Raw genomic sequence first — 20,304 nt, 5'->3', positions numbered from 1 at the left:
TCAACTGTTCTGCCTTATTATTATTCTACCATGCTGGTCATTTATGAACATTTGAACATCTTGGCCATGTTCTGTTATAATCTCCACCCGGCACAGCCAGAAGAGGACTGGCCAACCCACATAGCCTGGTTCCTCTCTAGGTTTCTTCCTAGGGTTTGGCCTTTCTAGGGAGTTTTTCCTAGCCACCGTGCTTCTACACCTGCATTGCTTGCTGTTTGGGGTTTTAGGCTGGGTTTCTGTACTGCACTTTGAGATATCAGCTGATGTACAAAGGGCTATATTAATAAATTTGATTTGATTTGATTTGATTTGATTTTAAAATGGGGAAATCCAACTCTTTTAAATAATTATAGGTCAATCTCAGAGCTGTCACCCTGGTGAAAATACTTGAAACCCTCGTAAGTGAACAGCTAAAATAGTTTTTATTTACTAACTCTATATTAACAATGTACCAATCGGGCTTTCGGAAGAAGCATAGCACAATTACAGCAGCCATGAAGGTTTTAAATGATATCACTGAAGCCCTTGACAAAAAACAGCACTGTGTCTCCCTGTTTATTGACCTCTCAAAGGCTTTTGATACAGTTGATCATGCTATACTAAGGCAGAGATTGCCGAGTGTAGGTCTTTCAGAGCATGGTTTGCTAACTATCTGTCTGATAGAACTCAGTGCACTCAATTTGATGGGCTTATGTCTGTTAAATTGTCTGTCTTTAATGGTGTGCGCCAAGGCGCTGTACTTGGTCCTCTCTTATTTATATAAATTATTTAGACAAAAATGTCCAAAATGCGCAACTTCATTTTTATGCTGATGATACTGTTATTTACTGTTGTGCCTTATCTCTTACAAAAGCTTTCCAGAACTTGCAAATTGCTTTTTATACTGTTCAACATACCTTGTGTCAAATGAAGCTTATCCACAATACTGACAAAACTAAACTAATGGTGTTTTCTAAAGCAAGAAATAGACCTCTGAACCTTTCACCTATTACTACCTGACAGGGCAAGGAGATTGAGGTTATAACCTCATATAAATATCTTGGAATGTTTATTTATGACGGCCTATCTTTTAAATTGCATATTCAACAACTTACCAAAAAATTGAAGCTGAAATTGGGATTTTATTTTAGGAATGAGACCTGTTTTTCATTTGAAAGCAGAAGGAGGCTAGTATCAACTACATTTATGCCTTTACTAGACTATGGGTATATTTTATATATGAATGTTTCCGCTCAGTGTTTGAGATTAATTGACACCCTTTACCATGGCACTTTGAGATTTATTTTAAACTGCAAAGCCCTTATGCACCATTGCACTTGGTATACCAGGGTTGGCTGGCCTTCTCTAGTCACTCGTAGGCTCAGTCACTGGTATACTTTTATTTACAAAGCCATTTTGGGTTTACTACCTTTTTATTTGTGCATTTTTATTGCTCAGAAATGTGGTGGGTACTCTCTTCGTTCACTGGACTTTATCCTGCTAACTGTTCCAAATGTCCCAACTGAATTTGGTAAAAGGGCTTTTATGTCCTCTGCGCCATCGTCTTGGAATGCCTTACAAAATAATTTTGTCCCGATTGGTATTTTTAAATCACTGATGAATTAACTTGAGACTGGTTCCCTGAACTGTCAATGTTTTTAAATTGCTGTTTTTGTTATGCTCTTGTGAATTCTATGGTTTTTACTAGATTACTTGTAGTTTTTCATGTTGTTTGTCTGTAATTTTTGTAATGACTTGGTGCTGCCTATCTTGGCCAGGATGCTTTTGAAAAATATATTTTAAATCGCAATGAGCCCTTCCTGGTTAAATAAGGGTTAAATAAATACTCATTCTACACCACCAACAATGACCCAAATAACACCTGACAGAATAACACCCACACTACAGACTGCATCAAGACACTGTCCCACACTGCAGAATGTATCAAGCCACTGTCCTGTAGACTTTGGGATAAAGAAAAGCATGCACATCTGCAATGAACTGTTGACATGGACCACAACCAAGACCAGTCTGATCCAGACAACAACATGTAGCAACTTCAGGGGGAGGTGAGGTGAGGAGAAGTGAGGAGAGGAGAAAAGAAGAGAGGAAAGGCGAGAGCAAGAGAAGAGGCCAAGCGGAATAGAAAGAGAAAGAGGGAGAGAAGAGAGAAAGGGATTGAAGAGAGAAAAGAGAGCAAAGAAAGAGCTAGAAAGAGAGAATGAGAGTGATATATAGGGAGAGTAAGAAAGAAGGAGGGGGTCTCTAAAAATCGAATAAGAAAGAGAGAGAGAGATGAGGATTGAAAGAAATAAGGAGAGCGGGGGAACTGGAAAGGGAGATTTGCACACTGCCAGAGTAGCTTTGTTGTGTGTTTCCTGTTCTTTTGGGTTTTCCTTTAGTTTCTTTTGGGTTTTCCCCACCAGGCCCTAAATGAAGTGAGCTCCCTGTGTTTTACTCACTAAATAACCATGGAGGCACATCACCAGTTACCCCAGTAACACATCAACACTTACACCAGTAAGAGAGCTGCTCGGGACAACAGGGGCCAATGTGGAGGGCTGGGAACTCACCACCAGCATGTTAATACCAACAGTATGCTAATACCAACAGCATGCTAATACCAGCAGCATGCTAATAACAAGCAACATCATGATAATACAAACAGCTGATACCATCAACATGCTAATAGCAACAGCATGCTAATACCACTAGCATACTAATAGCAACAGCATGCTAATACCACTAGAACGCCAATAGAAACAGCATTTTAATAGCAACAGCATTCTAATAGCAACTGAATGTGAATACCACTAGCATGCCAATAGCGACAGCATGCTAATAGCAACAGCATGCGAATGGCAACAGCATGCTAATAGTAACATCATGATAATACCGCTGTTCACCAAATCAAATCAAATCAAACTGTATTTGTCACATGTGCCGAATACAACAGGTGTAAACCTTACAGTGAAATGAAAAAACAAAGTAACAAACGATTAAAGAGCAGCAGTAAAATAACAATAGCGAGACTATATACAGGGGTACCAGTACAGAGTCAATGTGCGGGGGCACCGGTTAGTCGAGGTAATTGAGGTAATATATACATGTGGGTAGAGTTAATAAAGTGACTTATGCAAAGATAATAACAGAGAGTAGCAGCAGTGTCAAAGTGTGTGTGTGGGGGGGGGGGGGGGGGGATGCAAGTAGTCTAAGTCACCATTTGATTAGATGTTCAGTAGTCTTATGGTTTGGGGGTAGAAGCTGTTTAAAAGCCTCTTGGACCTAGACTTGTTGCTCCGGTACCGCTTGCCGTGCGATAGCAGAGAGAACAGTCTATGACTAGGGTGGCTGGAGTCTTTTAGGGCCTTCCTCTGACACCGCCTGGTATAGAGGTCCTGAATGGCAGGAAGCTATCACTGGGATCAGGAAGCTTGATCCCAGTGATATACTGGGCCGTACGCATTACCCTCTGTAGTGTCTTGAGGTTGGAGGCCGAGAATTTGCCATAGCAGGCAGTGTGGCAAACCCGTCAGGATGCTCTCGATGGTGCCGCTGTAGAACCTTTTGAGGATCTGAGGACCCATGCCAAATCTTTTCAGTCTCCTGAGGGGGAAAAGGTTTTGTCATGCCATCTTCACGACTGTCTTGGTGTGCTTGGACCATGTTAGTTTGTTGGTGATGTGGACACCATGGAACTTGAAGCTCTCAACCTGCTCCACCACAGCCCCGTCGATGAGAATGGGGGTGTGCTTGGTCCTCCTTTTCGTGTAGTCCATATTCATCTCCTTTGTCTTGATCACGTTGAGGGAGAGGTTGTTGACCTGGCACCACATGGCCAGGTCTCTGACCTCCTCCCTATATTCCGTCTCATCGTTGTTGTTGGTGATCAGGCCTACCACTGCTGTGTCATCGGCAAACTGAATGATGGTGTTGGAGTCATGCCTGGCCGTGCAGTCATCAGTGAAAAGGGAGTACAGGAGGGGGCTGAGCACGTACCCCTGAGCGGCCCCTGTGTTGAGGATCAGCTTGGCTGATTTGTTGTTGCCTACCCTCACCACCTGGGTGCGGCCCGTCAGGAAGTCCAGGATCCATTTGCAGAGGGCGGTGTTTAGTCCCAGGGAACTATGGTGTTGAACGCTGAGCTGTAGTCAATGAATAGCATTCTCACATAGGTGTTCTTTTGTCCAGGTGTGAAACGGCTGTGTGGGGTAAAGTAGAGAGTGCATCATCTGTGGATCTATTGGGGCGGTATGCAAATTGGAGTGGGTCTAGGGTTTCTGGATAATGGTGTTGATGTGAGCTATGACCAACCTTTCAAAGCACTTCATGGCTACAGACGTGAGTGCTACATGTCGGTAGACATTTCGGCAGGTTACTTTAGTGTTTTGCTTAAAACATGTTGGTATTACCAACTCAGGAGGGGGAGGTTGAAAATGTCAACATAGACACTTTCCAGTTGGTCAGCGCATGCTCGCAGTACACATCCTGGTAATCCGTCTGGCCCTGCAGCCTTGTGAATATTGACCTGTTTAAAAGTCTTACTCACATTTTCTGTGGAGAGCATGATCACACAGTTGTCCGGAACAGCTGGTGCTCTCATGCATGTTTCAGTGTTACTTGCCTCGAAGCGAGCATACAAGTAATTTAGCTCATCTGTTAGGCTCGTGTCACTGGGCAGTTCTCGGCTGTGCTTCCCTTTGTAGTCAGTAACAGTTTGCAAGCCCTGCCACATCCGATGGATGTCGGAGCCGGTGTAGCATGATTCCATCTTTGTCCTGTATTGATGCTTTGCCTGTTTGATGGTTCGTCGGAGGGCATAGCAGGATTTCTTATACACGGGTTTGGGGTTGGAGTCCAGCTCCTTGAAAGCGGTAGCTCTACCCTTTAGCTCAGTATGGATGTTGCCTGTAATCCATGGCTTCTGGTTGGGGTATGGACGTACAGTCACTGTGGGGACGACGTCATCAAAGCACTTATTTATGCAGCCAGTGACTGATGTGGTGTACTCCTCAAAGCCATCTGAAGAATCGCAGAACATATTCCAGTCTGTGCTAGCAAAACAGTCCTGTAGCTTAGCATCTGCTTCATCTGCCCACTTTTTTAATTGACTGAGTCACTGTTGCTTCCTGCTTGAATTTTTGCTTGTACTCTGTGCGTGGAGTAAAGGTGGTCTAGAGTATTTTTTTTACCTCTGGTTGAACATTTAACATGCTGACAGAAATTAGGTAAAACAGATTTAAGTTTCCCTGCATTAAAGTCCCCGGCCACTAGGAGTACCGCATCTGTTATGGCGGTATACAGCTCATTGAGTGATGTCTTAGTGCCAGCATTGGTCTGTCAGTGATATTTTATTTATTTATTTATTTATTTATTTTTTTTTTTTTTTTTTTTTTTTTTTTTACCTTTATTTAACCAGGCAAGTCAGTTAAGAACAAATTCTTATTTTCAATGACGGCCTGGGAACAGTGGGTTAACTGCCTGTTCAGGGGCAGAACGACAGATTTGTACCTTGTCAGCTCGGGGGTTTGAACTCACAACCTTCCGGTTACTAGTCCAACGCTCTAACCACTAGGCTACCCTGCCGCCCCATATGTAGACAGATACGAAAAATCTGATGAAAACTCTCTAGGTAGATAGTGTGGTCTACAGTTTATCACGAGATACTCTACCTCAGGCGAGCAAAACCTCGAGACTTCCTTAGATATCGTGCATCAGCTGTTGTTTAAAATATACATAGACCGCCACCCCTTATCTTACCATGAAACTAAGATATTACAGTTTTTAATGTCCCGTAGGTAGGATATATGTGCATTTAGCTCGTCCAATTTATTTTCCAGTGATTGTGCGTTGGCCAGTAGTACGGATGGCAAGGGCAGATTAGCCACTCATCGGCGGATCCTCACAAGGCACCATGATCTCTTTCCACGATATCTTTTCCATCTCTTTCTCCTGCGAATGACGGGGATAAGGGTGTGTTCGGGTGTAGTAAATCCCTCTCATCCGACTTATTAAAGAGAAATTCTTCCTTCAGTTCGAGGTGAGTAATCGCTGTTCTGATTTCCAGAAGCACTTTTCAGTCATAAGAGATGGTAGCAGCAACATTATGTACAAAATGAGCGAAATGTTCGTACCAAAAGTTACAATAAGAACAAAGTTTTTGATCAATAGGCAAGTTCAGATCAATAGGCAAGTTCAGATCAATAGACTAGTTCAGATCAATAGACAAGTTCAGATCAATAGACTAGTTCAGATCAATAGGCAAGTTCAGATCAATATACTAGTTCAGATCAATAGACTAGTTCAGATCAATAGACTAGTTCAGATCAATAGACTAGTTCAGATCAATAGGCAAGTTCAGATCAATAGACAAGTTCAGATCAATAGACTAGTTCAGATCAATAGGCAAGTTCAGATCAATAGACTAGTTCAGATCAATAGACTAGTTCAGATCAATAGGCAATTTCAGATCAATAGACTAGTTCAGATCAATAGACTAGTTCAGATCAATAGACTAGTTCAGATCAATAGACTAGTTCAGATCAATAGGCAAGTTCAGATCAATAGACTAGTTCAGATCAATAGACTAGTTCAGATCAATAGACTAGTTCAGATCAATAGACTAGTTCAGATCAATAGACTAGTTCAGATCAAAAGGTGTGTCATTTTTCATTTTTCAACTAAATAATTAAAAAAGGTAATCTGGCGTTCAAACAATAACAAAGTCACTGTTTTGGTAAACAGCTGAGGGATTGAGAAAGGTACCCATTCTCAAATTCATAGACAGAGCTATGGATGCAAGGACTTACCATCCATGAGATCAAAATGATAGTTTTAATCATGTTATGAGGCTATACAGGGTTTATTTACAATGACATTGTTTACAAATAACCCACTCGGCACACACTGGTTGAATCAATGTTGTTTCCACATCATGTCAACAAAATTATGTTGAACCAACATGGAGCTAAACTACTTTTATGCTCGCTTCGAGGCAAATAACACTGAAACATGCATGAGAGCACCAGCTGTAAAGGAAGACGCTCTCTGCAGCCGATGTGAGTAAGACCTTTAGACAGGTCAACATTCACAAGGCTGCAGGACCAGACGGATTATGAGGACGTGTACTGCGAGCATGCGCGGACCAACTAGCAAGTGTCTTCACTGACATTTTCAACATCTCCCTGTCCGAGTCTGTAATACCTACATGTTTCAAGCAGACCACCATAGTGCCTGTGCCCAAGAACACTAAGGTAACCAGCCTAAATGACTACCGACCCATAGCATCTGTAGCCATGAAGCACTTTGAAAGGCTGGCTATGGCTCACATCAAGACCATAATCCCAGAAGCCCTAGACCCACTCCAATTAGCATACCTCCCCAACAGATCCACAGATGATGCAGTCTCTATTGCACTCCACACTGCCCTTTCACACCTGGACAAAAATAACACCTATGTGAGAATGCTATTCATTGACTACAGCTCAGCATTCAACACCATAGTGCCCTCAAAGATCATCAATAAGCTAAGGACCCTGCCATCTGTTTTGTCACTAAAGCCCCATATACTACCCATCACTGCGACCTGTATGGTCACGTTGGCTGGACCTCGTTTTACATCCATTGCTGGATCCTGGTCATTTATAAGTCGTTGCTAGGTAAATCCCCGCTCACTGGTCACCATTGCAGCACCCACCCGTAGCTGCAGCAGGTATATTTCACTGGTCACCCCCAAAGCCAATTCCTCCTTCGGCCACCTTTCCTTCCAGTTATCGGCTGCCAATGGCTGGAACGAACTGCAAACATCACTGAAGCTGGAGACTCATTTCTCCCTCACTAGCTTTAAGCACCAGCTGACAGAGCAGCTTACAGATCACTGCACCTGTACATAGACAATCTGTAAATAGCCCACCCAACTACCTCATCACCATATTGTTATTTATTTAATTTATTTTGCTCCTTTGCACCCCAGTATTGCTATTTGCACAATCATCTTCTGCACATCTATCACCCCAGTATTTAATTTGCCAAACTGTAATATTTCGCCACTATGGCCAGTTTATTGCCACACCCCCCTTATCCTACCTCATTTGCACATACTGTATATAGACTTTCTCTATTGTATTATTGACTGTGTGTTTGTTTAATCTATGTGTAACTCTGTGTTGTTGTTTGTGTCGCACTGCTTTGCTTTATCTTGGCCAGGTCGCAGTTGTAAATTAGAACTTGTTCTCAACAAGCCTACCAGGTGAAATAAAAAAAATAAAAAAATAAAGATTTGGCATGGGTCCTCAGATCCTCAAAAGGTTCTACAGCTGCACCATTGAGAGCATCCTGCCTGACTGGTTGCATCACTGCCTGGTATGGCAACTGCTCAGCCTCCGCCCTCAAGGCACTACAGAGGGTAGTGTGAATGATGGCTTCCTGCCATCCAGGACCTCTATACCAGGCGATATCAGAGGAAGGCCCTAAACATTTTCAAAGACTCCAGGCACCCTGGTCATATACTGTTCTCTCTGCTTCCACACGGCACGCGGTACCGGAGCGCAAAGTCTAGGTCCAAGAGACTCCTGAACATCTAGTCAAATTGCTACCCAGACTATTTGCATTGACTCTACCTACCTCTACTCTACCAGACTGCATTAACTCTACTTACGTGTACCTACTACCTCAACTAACCGGTGCCACCGCACATTGACTCTGTAACGGCACCCACCTGTATATACAGTGCCTTGCGAAAGTATTCGGCCCCCTTGAACTTTGCGACCTTTTGCCACATTTCAGGCTTCAAACATAAAGATATAAAACTGTATTTTTTTGTGAAGAATCAACAACAAGTGGGACACAATCATGAAGTGGAACGACATTTATTGGATATTTCAAACTTTTTTAACAAATCAAAAACTGAAAAATTGGGCATGCAGAATTATTCAGCCCCCTTAAGTTAATACTTTGTAGCGCCACCTTTTGCTGCGATTACAGCTGTAAGTCGCTTGGGGTATGTCTCTATCAGTTTTGCACATCGAGAGACTGACATTTTTTCCCATTCCTCCTTGCAAAACAGCTCGAGCTCAGTGAGGTTGGATGGAGAGCATTTGTGAACAGCAGTTTTCAGTTCTTTCCACAGATTCTCGATTGGATTCAGGTCTGGACTTTGACTTGGCCATTCTAACACCTGGATATGTTTATTTTTGAACCATTCCATTGTAGATTTTGCTTTATGTTTTGGATCATTGTCTTGTTGGAAGACAAATCTCCGTCCCAGTCTCAAGTCTTTTGCAGACTCCATCAGGTTTTCTTCCAGAATGGTCCTGTATTTGGCTCCATCCATCTTCCCATCAATTTTAACCATCTTCCCTGTCCCTGCTGAAGAAAAGCAGGCCCAAACCATGATGCTGCCACCACCATGTTTGACAGTGGGGATGGTGTGTTCAAGGTGATGAGCTGTGTTGCTTTTACGCCAAACATAACGTTTTGCATTGTTGCCAAGAAGTTCAATTTTGGTTTCATCTGACCAGAGCACCTTCTTCCACATGTTTGGTGTGTCGCCCAGGTGGCTTGTGGCAAACTTTAAACGACACTTTTTATGGATATCTTTAAGAAATGGCTTTCTTTTTGCCACTCTTCCATAAAGGCCAGATTTGTGCAATATACGACTGATTGTTGTCCTATGGACAGAGTCTCCCACCTCAGCTGTAGATCTCTGCAGTTCATCCAGAGTGATCATGGGCCTCTTGGCTGCATCTCTGATCAGTCTTCTCCTTGTATGAGCTGAAAGTTTAGAGGGACGGCCAGGTCTTGGTAGATTTGCAGTGGTCTGATACTCCTTCCATTTCAATATTATCGCTTGCACAGTGCTCCTTGGGATGTTTAAAGCTTGGGAAATATTTTTGTATCCAAATCCGGCTTTAAACTTCTTCACAACAGTATCTCGGACCTGCCTGGTGTGTTCCTTGTTCTTCATGATGCTTTTAATGGACCTCTGAGACTATCACAGTGCAGGTGCATTTATACGGAGACTTGATTACACACAGGTGGATTGTATTTATCATCATTAGTCATTTAGGTCAACATTGGATCATTCAGAGAAACTCACTGAACTTCTGGAGAGAGTTTGCTGCACTGAAAGTAAAGGGGCTGAATAATTTTGCACGCCCAATTTTTCAGTTTTTGATTTGTTAAAAAAAGTTTGAAATATCCAATAAATGTCGTTCCACTTCATGATTGTGCACCACTTGTTGTTGATTCTTCACAAAAAAATACAGTTTTATATCTTTATGTTTGAAGCCTGAAATGTGTCAAAAGGTCGCAAAGTTCAAGGGGGCCGAATACTTTCGCAAGGCACCGTATACAGTACCAGTCAAAAAATAAAGTTTTTATTTATTTTCAACATTGTAGAATAATAGTGAAGACATCAAAACTATAAAATAACACAAATGGAATAATGTAGTAACAAAAAAAGTGTTAAACAAATCAAGATATATTTGAAATTTGAAATTCTTCAAAGTAGCCCTTGATGACAGATTTTCAAATTCTTGGCATTCGCTCAACGAGCTGCATTTTAGTTAACAGATATCTCTTGTTAAAAGTTCAGTTGTGGAATTTCTTTCCTTCAAAATGCGTGTGAGCCAATCAATTGTGTTGTGGCGAGGTATTATTAATAGTTTTATTTAACCTTTATTTAACTGGGCAGGAAAGATAAGAATAAATTCTTATTTACAATGATGGCCTACAAAAGTTAGGGGTGGTATACAGAAGATAGGCCTATTTGGTTAAAGACCAAGCCCATGTTTTAGCAAGCACAGGTCAAATAAGCAAAGGATTAGGGTTAGACAATTGTCCATCATTACTTTAAGACATGAAGGTCATGCAATATGGACAATTTCAAGAACTTTGAAAGATTATTCAAATGCAGTCGCAAAAACCATCAAGAGCTGTGATGATACTGGTTCTCAAGAGAACCACCACAGGAAAGAAAGACAGAGGTAAAATGAGACTATTCGCTGAGACAAATCCTTACACTAGCCAAGAGACTATTGGCGAGGACATACCCTTACCCTAACTATGAGAATATTGGCTAAGACAAACCCTATCCATTTGGCTGAGACAAACCCTTAACCTAACTATGAGAACATTGGCTAAGACAAACCCTATTCCATTTGGCTGAGACAAAACCCTTAACCTAACTATGAGACTATTGGCTGAGACAAACCCTTACCCTAACTATGAGACTATTGGCAAAGACAAACCCTTGCCCTAACAATGAGACATGTGGCTAAGACAAACCCTTACCCTAACTATGAGACTATTGTCTGAGACAAACCCTTACTATAACAATGAGACATTTGGCTGAGACAAACAATTACACTAACTATGAGACTACTCGCAAAGATAAACCCTTAGCCTAACTATGAGAATATTAGCTAAGACAAACCCTATCCATTTGGCTGAGACAAACCCTTACCATAACTATGAGACTATTGGCTGAGACAAACCCTTACCATAACTATGAGACTATTGGCTGAGACAAACCCTTACCATAACTATGAGACTATTGGCTGAGACAAACCCTTACCCTAACTATGAGAACATTGGCTAAGACAAACCCTATTCCATTTGGCTGAGACAAACCCTTACACTAACTATGAGACTATTGGATAATACAAACCCTTACCCTAACTATGATACTATTGGCTAAGACAAACCCTTACCCTACATATGAGAATACTGGCTAAGACAAACCCTTACCCTAATTATGAGACTATTGGCTGAGACAAACCCTTACCCTAACTATGAGACTATTGGCTGAGACAAACCCTTGCACTAGCCATGAGACTATTGGCTAAGACAAACCCTTACCCTAACTATGAGAATTTTGGTTGAGACAAGCTCTTACCCTAAGAATGAGACAATAGCCTGAGACAAACCATTTCCCTAACTATGAGACTATTGGCTGAGACAAACCCTTACCCTAACTATGAGACTATTGGCTGAGAATAACCCTTACCCTAACAATGAGACATTTGGCTGAGACAAACCCTTACCCGAACTATGAGACTATTGGCTGAGACAAACCCATACCCTAACTGTGAGACTATTGGCTAAGATAAACCCTTACCATAACTATGAGAATATTGGCTAACACAATCCTTGTCCATTTGGCTGAGACAAACCCTTACCCTAACTTTAAGAATTGGGCTGAGACAAACCCTTACCCTAACTATGAGACTATTGGCTAAGACAAACCCTTACCCTAACTATGAGAATATTGGCTGAGACAAAACCTTGCACTAGCCATGAGACTATTGGATAAGACAAACCCTATCAATTTTGCTGAGACAAACCCTTACCATAACTATGAGAATATTGGCTAAGACAAACCCTTACCCTAACTATGAGACTATTGGCTAAGACAAACCCTATCAATTTTGCTGAGACAAACCCTTACCATAACTATGAGACTATTGGCTAAGACAAACCCTTACCCTAACTATGAGACTATTGGCTAAGACAAACCCTTACCAAAACAATAAGAATACTGGATAAGACAAACCCTATCTGTTTGGCTGAGACAAAACCTTACCCTAACTATGAGACTATTGGCTGAGACAAACCCTTACACTAGACATTAGACTATTGGCTGTGACAAAGCCTTACCCTAACTATTAGAATATTGGCTAAGACAAACCCTTACCCTAACTATGAGACTATTGGCTGAGACTATGAGACTATTGCTTGAGACAAACCCTTACCCTAACTATGAGAATATTGGCTAAGACAAACCCTTACCCTAACTATGAGAATATTGGCTAACACAATCCTTGTCCATTTGGCTGAGACAAACCCTTACCCTAACTATTAGATTTTTGGCTGAGACAAACCCTTACCCTAACTATTAGATTTTTGGCTGAGACAAACCCTTACCCTAACTTTGAGAATTGGGCTGAGAGAAACCCTTACCCTAACTATGAGACTATTGGCTTAGACAAACCCTTACCCTAACAATGATACTATCAGCTAAGACAAACCCTAACCATTTGGCTGAGACAAACCCTTACCATAACTATGAGACTATTGGCTGAGACAAACCCCTACCCTAACGATGAGAATGTTGGCTGAGACAAACACTATCCCTTTGGCTAAGACAAATCCTTACCCTAACTATGAGACTATTGGCTAAGACAAACCCTATCAATTTTGCTGAGACAAACCGTTACCATAACTATGAGACTATTGGCTGAGACAAAACCTTGCACTAGCCATGAGACTATTGCATAAGACAAACCCTATAAATTTTACTGAGACAAACCCTTACCATAACTATGAGAATATTGGCTAAGACAAACCGTTACTCTAACTATGAGAATATTGGATAAGACAAACCCTTACCCTAACTATGAGACTATTGGCTAATACAAAACCTTACCCTAAATATGAGAATATTGGCTAAGACAAACCCTTACCATAAAAATTTGACTATTGGCTGAGACAAACCCTTACCCTAAATATGAGACTATTGGCTAAGACGGACCCTTACCCTAACTATGAGACTATTGGCTAATACAAACCCTTACCCTAACTTTGAGACTATTGGCTAAGACAAACCCTTACACTAGACATGAGACTATTGGCTGTGACAAACCCTTACCCTAACTATGAGACTATTGGCTGAGACTATGAGACTATTGCCTGAGACAAACCCTTACCCTAACTATGAGAATATTAGCTAACACAATCCCTGTCCATTTGGCTGAGACAAACCATTACCGTAACTATTAGATTTTTGGCTGAGACAAACCCTTACCCTAACTATGAGACTATTGGCTAAGACAAACCCTTATCCTAACTATGAGACTATTGGATAATCAAACCCTATATGTTTGGCTGAGACACACCCTTACCATAACTATGAGACTATTGGCTGAGACAAACCCTTACCCTAACTATGAGAATATTGGCTAAGACAAACCCTTACCCTAACTATGAGAATATTGGCTAACACAATCCTTGTCCATTTGGCTGAGACAAACCCTTACCCTAACTATTAGATTTTTGGCTGAGACAAACCCTTACCCTAACTTTGAGAATTGGGCTGAGAGAAACCCTTACCCTAACTATGAGACTATTGGCTAAGACAAACCCTTACCCTAACTATGAGACTATTGGCTTAGACAAACCCTTACCCTAACAATGATACTATCAGCTAAGACAAACCCTATCCATTTGGTTGAGACAAACCTTTACCCTAACCATGAGACTATTGGATAAGACAACCCCTATCCATTTGGCTGAGACAAACCTTTACCCTAACTATGAGACAATCATCTGAGACAAACTCTTACACTAGCCACGAGACTATAGGCTAAGACACACCCTATCCATTTTGCTGAGACAAACCCTTACCATAACTATGAGACAATCATCTGAGACAAACTCTTACCCTAACTATGAGACTATTGGCTAAGACAAACCCTATCAATTTTGCTGAGACAAACCCTTACCATAACTATGAGACTATTGGCTGAGACAAAACCTTGCACTAGCCATGAGACTATTGGATAAGACAAACCCTATCAATTTTGCTGAGACAAACCCTTACCATAACTATGAGACAATCATCTGAGACAAACTCTTACACTAGACACGAGACTATAGGCTAAGACACACCCTATCCATTTGGCTGAGACAAACCCTTATCATAACTATGAGACTATTGGCTGAGACAAACCCCTACCCTAACGATGAGAATGTTGGCTAAGACAAACACTATCCCTTTGGCTGAGGCAAACCCTTACCCTAAACTATGAGACTATTGGCTGACACAAACTCTTGCACTAGCCATGAGACTATTGGCTAAGACAAACCCTATCAATTTTGCTGAGACAAACCCTTACCATAACTATGAGAATATTGGCTAAGACAAACCCTTACCCTAACTATGAGAATATTGGCTGAGACAAACCCTTACCCTAACTATGAGACAATTGGCTAAGACCAACCCTTACCCTAATTATGAGAATATTGGCTAAGACAAACCCTTACCCTCACTATGAGAATATTGGCTAAGACAAACCCTTACCCTAACTATGAGACTATTGGCTAATACAAACCCTTACCCTAACTATGAGACAATTGGCTAAGACCAACCCTTACCCTAAATATGAGAATATTGATTAAGACAAACCCTTACCCTAACTATGGGAATATTGGCTAAGACAAACCCTTATCCTAACTATTAGATTATTGGCTAAGACAAACCCTTACCCTAACAATAAGAATATTGGATAAGAAAACCCTATCTGTTGGCTGAGACAAACCCTGACCCTAACTATGAGACTATTGGCTGAGACAATCCCTTACACTAGCCCTATCTGTTTGGCTGAGACAAACCCTTACCCTAACTATGAGACTATTGGCTAAGACAAACCTTTACCCTAACTAGGAGACTATTGGCTGAGACAAACCCTATCTGTTTGGCTGAGACAAACCCTTCCACTAGCCATGAGACTATTGGCTAAGACAAACCCTTACCCTTACTATGAGAATATTGGCTAAGACAAACCCTTACCCTAATTATGAGAATATTGGCTAACACAATCCCTGTCCATTTGCCTGAGACAAACCCTTACCCTAACTATGAGAATATTGGCTAACACAATCCCTGTCCATTTGGCTGAGACAAACCATTACCGTAACTATTCGATTTTTGGCTGAGACAAACCCTTACCCTAACTATGAGACTATTGGCTAAGACAAACCCTTATCCTAACTATGAGACTATTGGATAATCAAACCCTATATGTTTGGCTGAGACAAACCCTTACCATAACTATGAGACTATTGGCTAAGACAAACCCTATCAATTTTGCTGAGACAAACCCTTACCATAACTATGAGACTATTGGCTAAGAAAAGCTCTTACCCCAACTATGAGACTATTGGCTATGACAAACCCCTACACTAACTATGAGAGTATTGGCTGAGACATACCCTTACCCTAACAATAAGAATATTCGATAAGACAAACCCTATCTATTTGGCTGAGACAAACCCTGACCCTAACTATGAGACTATTGGCTGAGACAATCCCTTACACTAGCCCTATCTGTTTGGCTGAGACAAACCCTTACCCTAACTATGAGACTATTGGCTAAGACAAACCCTTACCCTAACTATTAGATTTTTTTGCCTGAGACAAACCCCTACCCTAACTATGAGAGTATTGGCTGAGACAAACCCTTACCCTAACAATAATACTATTGTCTAAGACAGGCCCTATCCATTTGGCTGAGACTAATAGCCCTTACCCTAACGAAGAGAAAATTGGCAGAGACAAACCTTATCCATTTGGCTGAGACAAACCCTTATCCTAACTATGAGACAGGTCTAAGTAAAACCCTTACCCTAACTGTGAGAATATTGGCTAAGACAAATCCTAACCATTTGGCTGATCATACAGTAGTTATTGTTGTTATTGGTTGGTCTAGGCTGGGTTATTGTAAAGTTACTATTTCTTTTGGAGGGTCTAGGTTGGTTTACTGTGAATTTACTGTTGCTCTTTGGGGGTCTAGCCTGGGTTACTGTAAAGTTACTGTTGCTCTTTGGGGGTCTAGGCTGGGTTACTGTAAAGTTACTGTTGCTCTTTGGGGGTCTAGGCTGGGTTACTGTAAAGTTAATGTTGCTCTTTGGGGGTCTAGGCTGGGTTACTGTAAAGTTCTGTTGCTCTTTGGGGGTCTAGGCTGGGTTACTGTAAAGTTACTGTTGCTCTTTGGGGGTCTAGGCTGGGTTACTGTAAAGTTACTGTTGCTCTTTGGGGGTCTAGGCTGGGTTACTGTAAAGTTACTGTTGCTCTTTGGGGGTCTAGGCTGGGTTACTGTAAAGTTACTGTTGCTCTTTGGGGGTCTAGGCTGGGTTACTGTAAAGTTACTGTTGCTCTTTGGGTTACTGTAATGCATGTTTCGGTTGGAATAACAGCATGTGATGAATGGATTGATTGTCTTACCTTCTACCTCCTCTTCATCACAGACGTGTTTGAGGAAGGAGGCGCCTCGGTCCAGCACGGCCTCGTCCTCCATCCTGTAATAGTAGAAGAGGAAGAAAGACTGTTCACACTTCTCTTCCAGAGACAACGTGGAGCCATAGCGCTTGGGCTCGTTCACCTGCAGTGTGTTGGGGCTGAGCCGGGTGGTGCTGGACCCACTCATTCTTAAATCATTAAACACTCATCTACAGTTCCTCTTCTGCCACCAGGCCCATCTACAGGTGGTCTTCTCTCTCCAGGATCCTGGCCAGCAAGGCAGCTAGCTACAGCAGGATCCAGGCTGATGAAGCTCCTGTTCTTCAAGGTATCCAGTGTAGGCAAGTTATGGTGTAAGCTAACTACCAGCAGATAGTATTTAGTGTCAGCTAGCTACCTGCAGATAATACACAGTGTAGTCTAGCTACGTTGTCAGATGGTATAAAGTGTAGGCTAGCTACCAGGTAAATAGTATCCAATGTAGGCTAGCTACCAGGTAAATAGTATCCAGTGTAGGCTAGCTACCAACAGACGGTATCCAGTGTAAACTGGCTAGCGGCAGATAGTTAGCCATCAGGCAGATAGTGACACAGTGACGTAGCTAATCCAGGATAGGATAGAATGGGTAATCCAGGGTAGGAGAGCTACTAGGCAGGTACTCTAATATGGGTAATCCAGCTAGGGGGGCGGGACAAGGTTAGGTTTATAGTGACAGGGTTTGGGATATAGTGACAGGGTTAGGGTTATATTGACAGGGTTATAGTGACAGTGACAGGGATATAGTGACAGGGTTATAGAGACAGTGTTAGGGTTATAGTGACAGGGTTAGGGATATAGTGACAGTGTTAGGGATATAGTGACAGGGTTAGGGTTATAGTGACAGGGTTAGGGTTATAGTGACAGTGTTAAGGATATAGTGACAGGGTTAGGGTTATAGTGACAGGGTTAGGGTTATAGTGACAGGGTTAGGGGTTATAGTGACAGGGTTGGGGATATAGTGACAGGGTTGGGGATATAGTGACAGGGTTAGGTTATAGTGACAGGGTTAGGGTTATAGTGACAGGGTTAGGGTTATAGTGACAGGGTTAGGGATAGAGTGACAGGGTTGTGTTATAGTGGCAGGGTTAGGGTTATAATGACTGGGTTAGGGTTATAGTGACAGGGTTAGGGTTATAGTGACAAGGTTAGGATATAGTGACAGGGTTAGGGATATGTTGACAGGGTTAGGGATATCGTGACAGGGTTAGGGTTATAGTGACAGGGTTAGGGTTATAGTGACAGGGTTAGGGTTATAGTGACAGGGTTAGGGGTTTTAGTGACAGGGTTGGGGATATAGTGACAGGGTTAGGTTATAGTGACAGCATAAGGTTTATAGTGACAGGGTTAGGGTTATAGTGACAGGGTTAGGGTTATAGTGACAGGGTTAGGGGTTATAGTGACAGGGTTGGGGATATAGTGACAGGGTTAGGTTATAGTGACAGGGTTAGGGTTATAGTGACAGGGTTAGGGTTATAGTGACAGGGTTAGGGATAGAGTGACAGGGTTGTGTTATAGTGGCAGGGTTAGGGTTATAATGACTGGGTTAGGGTTATAGTGACAGGGTTAGGGTTATAGTGACAGGGTTAGGGTGATAGTGACAGGGTTTGGGATATAGTGACAGGATTATAGTGACAGGGTTAGGGATATAGTGACAGGGTTAGGGGTTATAGTGACAGGGTTATAGTGACTGGGTTAGGGTTATAGTGACAGGTTTAGGGTTATTGTGATAGGGTTAGGGTGATAGTGACAGGGTTTGGGATATAGTGACAGGGTTATAGTGACAGGGTTAGGGTTATAGTGACAAGGTTATAGTGACAGGGTTAGGGTTATAGTGACAGGGTTAGGGTTATTGTGACAGGGTTAGGGATATAGTGACAGGGACAAGGACAGGGTTAGGGATATAGTGAAAGGGTTAGGGTTATAGTGACAGGGTTAGGGATATAGTGACAGGGTTTTGGATATAGTGACAGGTTTAGGGTTATAGTGACAGGGTTATGGTTATAGTGACAGGGTTATGGTTATAGTGACAGGGTTAGGGTTATAGTGACAGGGTTAGGGTTATAGTGACAGGGTTAGGGTTATGGTGACAGGGTTAGGGTTATGGTGACAGGGTTAGGGTTATAGTGACAGGGTTAGGGTTATAGTGACAGGGTTAGGGATATAGTGACAGGGTTATAGTGACAGGGTTAGGGATATAGTGGCAGGGTTAGGGTTATAGTGACAGGGTTAGGGTTATAGTGACAGGGTCAGGGTTAGAGTGAAAGAGTTATTGTTATAGTGACAAGGTTAGGGTTATAGTGACAGAGTTCGGGTTATAGTGACAGGGTTTGGGATATAGTGACAGGGTTAGGTTATAGTGACAGAGTTAACGTTATAGTGACAGGGTTAGGGGTTATAGTGACAGGGTTAGGGTTATAGTGACAGGGTTAGGGATATAGTGAAAGGGTTATAGTGACTGGGTTAGGGATATAGTGACAGGGTTAGGGTTATAGTGACAGGGTTATAGTGACAGGGTTAGGGATATAGTGACAGGGTTAGGTTACAGTGACAGGGTTAGGGTTATAGTGACTGGGTTAGGGTTATATTTACAGGGTTAGGGTTATAGTGACAGTGTTAGGGTTATAGTGACAGGGTTAGGGATTTGGTGACAGGGTTAGGGGTTATAGTGACAGGGATAGGGTTATAGTGACAGGGTTAGGGTTATAGTGACAGGGTCAGGGTTAGAGTGAAAGAGTTATTGTTATAGTGACAAGGTTAGGGTTATAGTGACAGAGTTCGGGTTATAGTGACAGGGTTTGGGATATAGTGACAGGGTTAGGTTATAGTGACAGAGTTATTGTTATAGTGACAAGGTTAGGGTTATAGTGACAGAGTTCGGGTTATAGTGACAGGGTTTGGGATATAGTGACAGGGTTAGGTTATAGTGACAGGGTTGGGGGTTATAGTGACAGGGTTAGGGTTATAGTGACAGGGTTATAGTGACAGGGTTAGGGATATAGTGACAGGGTTAGGTTACAGTGACAGGGTTAGGGTTATAGTGACTGGGTTAGGGTTATATTTACAGGGTTAGGGTTATAGTGACAGGGTTAGGGTTATAGTGACAGGGTTAGGGTTATAGTGACAGGGTTAGGGATATAGTGAAAGGGTTAGGGTTACAGTAACAGAGTTATAGTGACAGGGTTAGGGTTATAGTGACAGGGTTAGGGATATAATGACAGGGTTAGGGTTATAGTGACAGGGTTAGGGTCAGGGTTATTGTGACAGGGTTG

At 42.1% G+C, this 20,304-nt stretch overlaps 1 protein-coding gene across 5 annotated transcripts in view; it reads right to left on the bottom strand.

Annotated features, from left to right (window-relative positions):
• Positions 1–20,304, bottom strand: part of slc4a4a (solute carrier family 4 member 4a) — a 342,926-nt gene that overhangs the window by 242,478 nt on the left and 80,144 nt on the right. For 2 of the 5 annotated variants that reach the window (XM_036979188.1, XM_036979186.1), the window contains exon 1: positions 16,982–17,802. In XM_036979188.1, coding sequence (XP_036835083.1) covers positions 16,982–17,183 — 202 coding nt within the window. In that variant the 5' untranslated portion in view covers positions 17,184–17,802. Of the gene's footprint in view, positions 1–16,981; positions 17,805–20,304 lie in introns of those variants that run through there. The other 3 variants (XM_036979187.1, XM_036979183.1, XM_036979185.1) reach the window with 3 other exon arrangements.

This window comes from Oncorhynchus mykiss, chromosome 6 (genome assembly GCF_013265735.2).
Source record: "Oncorhynchus mykiss isolate Arlee chromosome 6, USDA_OmykA_1.1, whole genome shotgun sequence".
NCBI classification, from domain to species: Eukaryota; Metazoa; Chordata; class Actinopteri; order Salmoniformes; family Salmonidae; genus Oncorhynchus; species Oncorhynchus mykiss.
This window is presented reverse-complemented; position numbering and strand designations above follow the sequence as displayed.